Genomic DNA, 10,959 nt, shown 5'->3' with positions numbered 1-10,959 from the left:
ACAGATTTTATTTCATTTTGATGGAGACTACATGCTTACTAGGACTAGGAACAGATATGCCTTTTTTTTGTTGTTGTTTGTTTGCTTTAGACTTTTATAAATTTTTTTAACCTATATTAAATGTTGACCTAAACTTTGCTGTGCCTTTGAAATTTGGCTCAGGAGTTAACTGCAGGAATTTTTATTTAAATAGATAAGCATTTATGTTTGAAAATAAGACAAAAACAGGTGAACAGAAAAATTAAATTACAAATTCGGTTCATACAAATATCTCTTATACTATGTACTAAATCCTGTTAATTAGGTGAGGTCTTTTAAAAATTCTTAAAATACTTATGAAACATTATTTACAAATTATATAAATAAAATCTAGGCCACTTAAATTAACCAATACAACAAAAAAGTCACCTTTTTGTATGGTATGTACTAAAAATGTTTTTGTTTATTGATTATAACCCAGTTTGCAGTATAAAATGTTTGTTCACTTACATCAAAATGGGTTCCAATAGAAGGAAGGAAGGTATTGTTTCCAGAAGAAAGCAATCAATATAATAAATGCTTAAAAGCAATGAGACTTCTTAATGTTCTGTTCTGCAGCACTTGCAGTCATTTTTAGAAGTCCCTTCTACACTATTTGTCATTTGAACAGCTCATCTCAAAACAGCAGAGACATAATTTTAGCAACAGGAAAATACTCAGTACATTGCTCACACATCACAAAGAGGGCATCACCAGGAGGGCAAGGCAGAGAATGGAATGTCAGTGGCCAGCACAAGCCTTTACAACATTTAACTTAAAAGGCAGCATTTATAGAACTAATCACAGAATATACACATCCTGCACTCAACAGCAATCAAAAGGACTGGAAAATATACATTTAGGAAAACAAGACTGATGATTTTCCATTACCTTTGTTAAAATTAATGCTTTGCTCCTTGCCTTTTGTTTTAAAACCAGCATTGACACCACCAACAACTATAACTACTTCTTTCTTTAACATAATATATGGCAGGTAACTACTGTACTTGAAAAATGTACAATAAAAGGTGAGAAACCACTGAACTTCCTATGCAGACACATGAAAATATAAAGCCATATAGATTCCAAAGTGCCATGAATACCAAATTCAAGTGATGGTTTATAGCATGTAGGAAAGAAACTAAATAAAACTTGATCTATGGGTTGCTGAGCCCTTCAGCTGTATCCTCAGTCTCTCCTTTGGCAGCTTTGGTGAGAATTTCCATCCATTTCATCTGCAGCTCTTCATCTTCTGCACTGAAATAGAGAGTTTGATGGGACTGGCAAAGCTTAAAAACGTGCTTCAGATCAAACTTCTCACCAGACCCTGGTAAACTGACTTCATAGCCAGGCAGAGGGATTGGACGTGGGCTTCGTCCATCCTAAAGGAGAGAAAACAAATGTAAGGATTCAGGAGCAAATGCAGTTTGAGGTGGGAGGGGGGTAAACTGCACGGAGCCAGCAGGCACACACTGCAGGAAGCACACAGACGCAGTCCCAGGCTCCTCGTTCAGCGCTGCAACGAAGGAAGCGGGGACAAGGCAGTACCGACTGCTCAGCTTAAACCAGCGAAAAGCAATGGCTTAGTGGTGCTTTATTCTTACTTCACTGATTTCCTTTCACAGTAAATATGGCCAGGGATTTTCATATCATTTCATGTAACTTATGCGCGTGTCTTTTACAAAACTTCCTCTGCGTTAGGTACAGGCAATGGGAGCCAGCCTAGAAGAGTTTGATGTTTTCCCTTTCGAACATCATGGGATATTTTGTAGGATTGGTTAAAAGGAAGCAATTAAGCAAAGCTGGACCCTGTGTGATGCCAAGGCAACTAAAGGGCAAGGAAAAAGTCTTTGAAAGAAAAGACAATTTTTGATTTTCAGTAATTTATGATGCTTTTGAGAGATGTCAAGAAAGCCAGTGCTCAAATTCTTGATCATCCATTCAAAGCCAGATTGACTCACAGATCTAAGGAAAATACAGCTCTCTAACAGTCACATCTTGAGCATCAACCAACTCCTCTCCTAAGCTCTCAAGAAAGACATATTTTAGCAAGGCAAGGTGTGCCATGGCCAAGCAACCTCTTTAACTGCTCCCAGCAAAGTGTTTCTAAAGATGAGTTCCCAAACTGAAGTCTGAATCCCACAGGCATCAAGCATCTGCACAAAGCTGTCACCTTCTGTAGCAGCTGCTTGTGTTGCAGCCCCATACCAAAGCTAACGAAGCATCCCACAGAGAACTGGCAAAGTCATTCTTTTGTCAGCCCACACCAAATGCAGATGACTTGGTAAATCTGGAAGAGGACCAAAACTCTGAGAACAATGGCCAAAATAGATGCCTACTTTTCTCACACTTTGTCTAAAGTAATTCAAGTATCAAAACTGCTCACATTAATGCAGATATATACATTAACTAAATTGGCAAGAAACACAGTCAAAAATGTATCACAGTTTATTACTCCAGTTTATCAATACAGGCTTCTTGATTGATTCGTCTATTGCTTGTTATTGTCATGCAAAAATGCCAGAGTCCAACTGCTTGAAGACCAAGCACTGTTCAAGGAGATTTAAGGCAGCTTTAGGCTAAACACTAAAGTTACACTCAGTTCCCATTTGAGTGTAACTAGTTGTCCTAAATGCAGCACAGTTTCTATTCCCTGAAAGCACAGTCACACCCCTAAAAACAGGAAGGTCTTGCCCATGCAGAAGAACTGGCATGTACAGAGCAGCTCCTGCACACGTGGCACTGCTCAAGCAAGCAAACATGAGACTGATGGACACAAATGCACAAGAGCACATGCATGCTCAACCATGCCTGTTTCACTGGTCTTGGTTTGGAAGAGTAGACATTTAGACTTGTAAAATGGAAAATTGTAGGTTGCCCATGACAATGACAAATGATGTTATTTGTAGCCACAAAGCGCACTGTAAGAGCAAATTGATGTTTAAATTGTTTGTGTTGCACCTACCCAACACGTGCAGACACAGGCAAATTAAGCAGTCTGCCTTTGGTCTTGCATCCTCCCTTAATATGCTGCCCTTGACCCTTTGTCTGTACCTGCCTGATCCAAAAGGAAGGGATTTACATTATCTCTGAAAAGCTGTACTACTGAGAGGTAAAGGTAGAGCACTTGGCCTTGAGGAACACCCCACCCCCGATCCAGACTTCTCTTTGGGACCAGCAGCATCCGTGGATGTCCTTTGCTGCTGAGCCCTTCCCTCCTCCCTGAAGCCCAGCAAATCCTGCAGCTATTATGCACCCATGAGGAATTCCAGCCTTATACTGAGCATGTAAGTAGGATTTACAGGCCTTATAAGAGAGATGAAATTCATGTTTTCCTTTTAAGAGCCTACAGGATTTGGCTGGTTGGGCTGTATTTTAAAATTTTAAAAAATATTTCTGCATGCAACATAGTACGACCGCAAGATACCGGTATTTCATCGAACCAAAATACCCAGTGCTGAAAGAGCTTCACTTTAGGGCTGATTCCAATAATTTTCCTCAGATAGTGAGTGAGTGATAGATAAAAATTTAGTGGATGTGTAGTACTGTCAGCAATCACAAGCGCTGTGCACTCGTCCTGACCCTCAGCAGCACAACACAAATGGGTTATTTATCTAGGTCATCAGAGCACCAGGTATTTATTGTTTTGTCACAGCCATTGCAACACCTAGGGTTTAAGATTTGGGAACAGACTACTCAGGGCCACCACACAGGCAGTTCTGTTCCAGGCACCCCTGCATACAGACATGCCTCTGGCACTGCACAGTTCTTTGCAGTGTATAAGCCCTTTTGGACAATGATGACCCACCAAGGGCATTTTCCCCCTCCTACTTCCGAGTGAGCTTAGAAAATCCATGCTTTTTTCTACCCAAACTCCACTCTTTATCCACTCATGATCTAACCCCAACCTTACACAAGTCATTGAGAGACTCCTGTGATCTTCAGAATCAAAAAAGGGCAAGCAGAGTTTAGTGCAGGGCCTGGTAAAGTTTCTACTGAACAGGATCAACAGGCAAGCAAAAAAAAAAGCACTTCTCAAAAAACCCTGAGTTCAATTTCAAATTCAGCTACTCCCTTTTTTAATAAAAGTAAATCACATTTACATGATGAACAGAAAATTTCTCTTCTGTATAAAGCAAAATTTTCTCTTGGATCAAGCATGATCTGATATATACATAAATATAGCTATATATCTGATATATACTTAAATATAGCTAATGTACTAGTATAGCTCTAGCTATCCTAGTTTTACCCTTCATATTTCTTCAAAATCCATTACTTTTCCAGCTATCCTGGAAGCCTTTGCACATCTCACTCAGATAAGTTCATATCAGAGCTCTGCAAGTAGCTGTGCATTTTACAAGGCCAACGGGGGCAGAAGGTCCGGGTGGAGTCCTTGAAAAGACTAATTTATCTTAAAACTGCTGCTCCTTACACTTGAAGTGGTCTTTGCTTGTAAGTAAACTCTTATAATTTCACTGATACAAGCACAACAAACAGCTGTACAAATTGTGACTCCATTTGAGGGCAAATCAAATTGGTATGATTCCCGAACCTAAATAAGCTGGGAAACCTCATGCTTAAAGTCTTATGCAAGACTTGAACTGTGAACACTCAGGGAATTAATTCATTCTCTGGGAACAAAGGAGCAAAAAGAGCCATTTTCTTGCTATTTTAAATCTGTGAGTCATGTTTCTACCTGCACTAGTATCCCTTCTTTGGCATGAGGGCCAGGGGTTCAGAGGAAGAAGCTTTCACTGTAATCAAAGCTCCAGACTCAGCTTGGTTTGCTCCTTCTTCCCAAGAGCCAGCTATTCTTTCTGTTCTTCTTAACAATAAACCCCCAATTTTCAAACTTCTACAGTCATGCTTTACTCTATGTTTCAAGAGTTTAATACTATTGTTGGCAATATTATTCCCAAAAAGACACATCTCAGGCACTGAAATGCTTCTTTGCAGGTCTAAAGAGGTCTGTGAGATCCACAGAGGTGGTTATGCAAAACAGAACTATGCCTGGGAAAAAAATATTTAAGCATATGAGTGGCTCCCAACTGATTCCAGACATTCAGACACCAGTAATGAAGCTCTGGAAGAGATTTTCCTCAGAAGTTTAGTTTATGCTACGTAAACCAGAATCGACAAGAATGTTGGATTAATATCAAGAAATAGGACTTCCTAATTTTTTCTTGCAGTTGGATGCAAAGTGAAGTATACAAATGGGAATGGCAGGTCCTTGAAGAAAGGAGTAACTTTTGTTGTTTATAGTCTCATTCCTGATCGTAAATGCTGGTTTTGGAATGTAAGAAAAATAACCTCGTTCTTTTGCTTTCTTGATACTTTATTGGGAGAATTCTCTCACCCCTGAAATAGTTGAGGACGCTAACCTTTAAATTTAACGGTCATAAAATTGACAATCAGTGCCAAAGGCACCCTTTTCCCCTAAAAAAACAGGATCTTACTAATAATATCAGCAGAGGCTCAAGATCAAATTTGGCAGGACATGGACAAAGTACACAGCAACTGAAGGAGAGAAGTTCCCCCGGCTTCCATCTGTGGTTTTGCATGACTGTCAGGTGGGGCCTGCAGAATCAAGCCTCACTGAGTTTGCACTGAATGCATGTGATTTATGTCCATGGATTATTATTTGTGCTGTACTGCAACAATCATTTGGGCAGTAGCAGAAATTCTCAATCATACTGTGTAAGGGGTGTTGCTTCCTCTCAACTTCTCCCCCTACCACCTCTTAGATGATACACATTGTTTCTGTGTGAGGAAGGCCAAAGTATTTAAACTTCTCTCCCTCTATTAACTTCTCTCCTTCTATTCCCACTCTCCTTGCCCAAGTGTGAGACAATCTGGCTTGCCTTGTGTGGGTGCAGGGCTTGGACTGGGCCTTGGCTGAGGCACAGCTTGCACATCAGTAGAAAAGTTCTGCGGGCGATGCTGTTCTCTCTGCTTGGCTTTTGAAAGCACTGTTCCTTTCTCCAGACCCTGGTCCAGAGAAAGCTAAAGACTGGATTTGTTGCCTTTGTTTTAGTGCCTTGTCTGAGGCTGTTTGCTTTTCCAAAGTGTAATTTCAGCCACGCATGTCCCACTGACTAGGAGGGAAACCAGGCAGCTCACTGTCTGCAGGACAAATTGGAGGCTTTCCCACGGCGGGGTTGGAACCACAGATGGAGCCAAGGGGGCTGAAGCTCCTAATTCAAGCTTTCAGCCTCTCTGACCACTCTGTTTCAAACATTACACCAACTTACTTAGAGCCAGAGGTGCTCCTGCTGACAGGCTGTGAAACGAGCACAGCTCTAACCACAAGGTGTAGCATTTGTCGATCAGATTCCAGCTGAACTTTACTCTGAAATGTTTTATAAAATCACAGGGAAAATTTCTTTCCTTGACTGATCCTAGCCACAAACAGATGCTAATAAAAAGAAAACCTTTTTATCACTACAACTACAGCAGGGAAATTGCTGGCTGAATTCAGGTCCATTACTGCTTCCATCCCACCCAGGAGGTAAAACAAAGCTGTGTATAGATATGTCAAATGCCAAACGCAAAGCTGGATAGGGGGAATCTCCTTTCAGCATTGTCGTTCTTCAGTGCTAAGGAAGCATGACAGATATTTCTAGTTTGGATATAGATGTTTCTATCCCTTGATTTTCATCAAACACAAATGCTAGTTAGCATCAACTGTACATTTAGAGACAAAAAACTTTTATAAATGTAAGTATTTCAATTAAAGATAAAACCCCATGATGCTATGACAAGGAGCTTTATAATTTTTCAGGACAAAGAACATCTACATTTTCACAAATTCCTCTATCCTATCAACCCAGAACTAGGTTTAAAAAAAAAAGCTGAACCAGCAGCTCCAGCAATTGCAATTTCCAACCTCCTTTGTAGCTACATATATTTAACAGGAAAGTGTTTTCCCTAACGACAGCTTAATAAAACCCTTGACTACACCTGTCTAAAACCTTAAAAAAGCTAAAGCATAACCTAATTATCCTTGTTTTGCCCTCTTTTTTTTTTTAAATTTGAATGAAAATCAATGAGTTCTAACATTTGCTCACAATGGTATCAGCAGTAAGTATAGTAATAAGGTAACCTAAAATCTCTGAGGCTTTGTGCCTATACAGAAAAGGAAATTCAGTACTGTTGTTGAAACCAAGCCAAATCCTTTGACCCATTTCTCAGCTCAACATGTTTAAACTTATGCTTTTCTTTTTCTGTGTGTTAGCCCTCATGAATGCCATCTTACCTGGCTGCTTCCTTGCAGATACAGAACAAGAGGTTCACTCTTGGGGATGGTCACCCACATTTTGTACCAAGTCTTCCCTTTTTCAAGGAACTGGAGGTAGCTGCTGAAGAGGCTGTTTTCAGCCACAAGGATGCTTTGCTTCTGGATGATGGGGAAAAAAATAAAACAGAGCTGTTTCCATTTATGTTTAAGTGTGCAAAGTACTTAGAATTAAATCTAAAATACTCAAGTGGTGCAGAGTCAAATAACACTTGAGGGCAAATGTTGGGTAGGCCATAACCAAATAAGAAATTAATAATTATTATATACAATTAAGAAATAGCATCATTCCATGTAACAGAGGCAGAGGCTAAACCACCATTCCCAGCAGACATGAAGCTAAATTCAACTTCCACCCAGTCAATTGAAAATGGTAATCAAGATGATGCACCTCATTTCTTGCTTAGCAAAGTAGGCTGGGAGATGACTTCAAATTCATCCAAAGGGTTTATTAACAGAACCTCTTGTGCATGGTGGAGCCAAATCAGAGTGCAAAAGAAAAGTGGAAGAAATCGTTGTGCTCTCATAGAAAGCAAAGAAAATCAAAATTTCCTGCTTGCATTAGGATTTGAACAGAAGCCTTCCGAAAATTTCTGGCAGCTGCTAATAACATTAGTTAAGTGGCAATCCCTTCAGTTTCTACTAAGCTTGTTAAGAAAGTTTAATGTAAATAGAAAGGAAAGAAAAAGCCTGACTGATCTTTGCTTTCTATATACTGGCTTTCTTGCATTTTACCTCATCCTTTGAAGATTTAACAAAAATACTAGTACCCTGAATAGAGAAGGGGAAAATGACACTTTTCCTCGCGCTTTTACAGCTTTTTGTTGCAATCTGCTTCCTGAAGTAAAGCCTTGGGTCCCATTTCACTGGTTTGCCTCTCGGCTTTTCAGATCAACAGGGCTCTCTCTTCCCTGTGTAGGTGCAGGTTTGCACCTGCAACTTTTCCTACTGAAACAGTGCTGCAAAGTTTGTCATGAGACTGCACTGGCACCCATAAAGAGCTCAGCATCTGTAGTCACTGCTGGAGCACATATCACAGAATCACAGAATGTTTGGGGCAAAGACCCTCTCATTTCAACTCCTGCCTCAGAGGGCAATATCTGATACCATATCTGAAGGTTTTGATGGGGGCACCTTCCAGATCCAGAACTCTTCCTATGCTCTGCAGAGCTGGCAGCTCAGGCCAAGGAGGACCTGTGGCTTTACCCCACCCTATTGCTGAGATCTTGGATGTGTTTAGGTACAAAGCTGTCAAAGCCCCCAATGTGGAATTAAAAGTGAAAAAACAGATCTTATGTTTTGAAAAGTTACTGTGCACAGCTCTAGATTGGAAATATACCATAATAAAAAGAAGTCAGAGGGTTTTTCTTTTTTTTTTTGTAAGTTTGGAAGCTGAAGCTTAGCTGCCAAACCTGCATGCAGCCCTGTGTGAACAGCAGCCTATGATGAATGCTCACCACCTACAAACAGCATCCAGGCTGCAGGCGTGTTCAAGGAGATTCATAGGTCAGAGGATTAAATACCACGGTGGGCCAAAAAAGTAAACTAATTTGATTAGCTTTTACTAAATACACTACAAAAAGAGTCTCACAAAGTTTCTTAGCCAAAGACTATACCTCTGCAGCTAGTCTTTTCTTCTGTTCCCCAACTGCTTCCACCCCAGGGCTGCAGGGGCTTGCTGGGAGCTGCAGGAAACACTCTTTACACACTCGATTATGGCGGCTGTTATCTGCAAGTGGCTTAAATTCAGAGCATTTTGCACAGATCACCTGTAACAGACAGATGGTGTTTAATTAGTCATGTTTAAAGCATAACCCTTTACCAAAGAAATTGACTTATTGAATGGTTGTTAGTAAAGCAAAATTCTATGAAAGCTAATGTAAATGTAAAATAGACCAATAGAATATTCACTATATCTACCTCCATTAATAATTAATGTGCTTGTGATCCCATGCCATACACCAAAATACCAAATTAAGGAAAACTTATGACTTTGGGGAAATACTGTATGACTAACATCATGCAAGTTTGCTTTTCTTGCCTTTTCTTACAAGCTTTTATAAGTCAAAAAGAGCGCAAGTTGATGAAGCAATTAGTGCTTTTTAATGGTCTAGGAAGGACTGTTTTTCAGAATGAAAGGGGCTGACATTCCTCACCAATCAAGGATATCCTGGACAACTGAGTAATCCAGAAAGTACCAACTATTTTAGGAACATTGTCCAATATATTATCCATTTCAAAAATTATTTGTCTGCCTCAGCTGCCAAGAGCATGCAATGGCACATTGGGCCCGAGGAACGAGTGCTTGGAAACAATGCTGGATCTTCAGCTTCAAAACCTCTTTTCATGATAAAAATTTGTCTCTAATACACCTGCTCCAGGGAGACAAACTGTCCCCAGGGTGTCAGCCTGATGGACATCCATTCTGACTTTCTGTACAATAATAACCAAAAACCCACAGCATACACATATGTTGTTACATGGTTCACTGTAAGACTATTTACGATATGAAGAGGAGAGCCTTAATTCAGGAAGTGTTACCCAAACAAAAGCAAGACATCATTTTTAGCAACATGATAGTCTTTCCTTCAGACAAATTAACTTCTTTAATTTGAATGCTATTGCCACACCACAAGGCATTGCACAACAAATGATGGTTTAATGATAAATTGTTCATTTTGTAATTCTTGTTATCTCTTTGTTCCTGGGGGAAAGCCATTATTTCATTTCTTTAGTAGCACTGATTTTGCAATGGGATATTTTAAACCCGCAGAAATGTATTTCATGATTTAATAGAAGAAAGCTCAGAAGATTGAAAATCCCAACTCTAGGGTAGAAACGCCTCCTCCACAATTTAATTTCAGTTGCTGAGACTGAGGTTTCTTTAAACACCTTAACTATACATTTAGATCTCTCTGCAGCTGAAAATTTATCTCTACTTCAAATGACTAACGTTATTTAACTAACATTACTCTTAGTTACATTAGGAACACTGAATGAGGTTTCAAATAATTTTGGAGAAATCCATCTCATCTTGGCCATGGTTGTGATTTACAGAAAAACAAGGGAATGCAGCCATTGATAAATGGCTCTAGGTGAGGTGGCTAAGGGCCTTCAGTAACCCAGCCTCTGGGATGGATTGTCTTTGGTTTTCCAAGCAGGAGGAAAACACTTTTGCACAACATTTCTTTAGGGAAAGGAACGCAGAATCACAGAGTATGCTGAGTGGGATGGGACCCACAAGCATTACCAAGTGCAGCTCCTTGCCCTGCAGAGGGCATCCCCAAACGTCACACCCTGTGCCTGAGAGTGTTGTCCAAACTCTCCTGGAGCTCTGGCAGATGTGGTGCTGTGACTGCTTCCCTGGAGAGCCTGTTCTAGTGCCTGACCACTCTCTGGGAGAAGAACCTCTTTCTAACATCCACCCCAAACCTCCCCTGACACAACTTCAGGCCTTCCCCTTGGGTTCTAGAAAGAGATCACAGAAAGACATCAGAGTCTGCCACTCCTCCTCCCCACAGAGAAAGTTGTTGAGCCCAGTGAGTCTCCTCTCAGCCTCCTCTTTTCCAGGCTAAAGAGAAGTGCCCTCAGCTGCTCCTCACATGGCTCCACTTCTCCATCTTCATTGCCCTCCTTTGGATGCT

At 40.4% G+C, this 10,959-nt stretch overlaps 1 protein-coding gene across 4 annotated transcripts in view; it reads right to left on the bottom strand.

The window, feature by feature from the left end:
- Positions 1-10,959, bottom strand: part of FGD3 (FYVE, RhoGEF and PH domain containing 3) — a 93,873-nt gene continuing 82,914 nt past the window's right edge. For 3 of the 4 annotated variants that reach the window (XM_084214388.1, XM_084214390.1, XM_084214391.1), the window contains 3 exons: positions 8,932-9,084; positions 7,277-7,417; positions 1-1,400 (listed from right to left, as the gene is read on the bottom strand). In XM_084214388.1, the coding sequence (XP_084070514.1) occupies positions 1,176-1,400; positions 7,277-7,417; positions 8,932-9,084 (519 nt within the window). In that variant the 3' untranslated portion in view covers positions 1-1,175. The remainder of the gene's footprint in view (positions 1,401-7,276; positions 7,418-8,931; positions 9,085-10,959) is intronic. The other variant, XM_084214389.1, reaches the window with a different exon arrangement.

This window comes from Fringilla coelebs (assembly GCF_963513975.1).
Source record: "Fringilla coelebs genome assembly, chromosome: 13".
NCBI classification, from domain to species: domain Eukaryota; kingdom Metazoa; phylum Chordata; class Aves; order Passeriformes; family Fringillidae; genus Fringilla; species Fringilla coelebs.
Note: the sequence above shows the minus strand (reverse complement) of the source record. Positions and strands in the feature narration are given on the sequence as shown.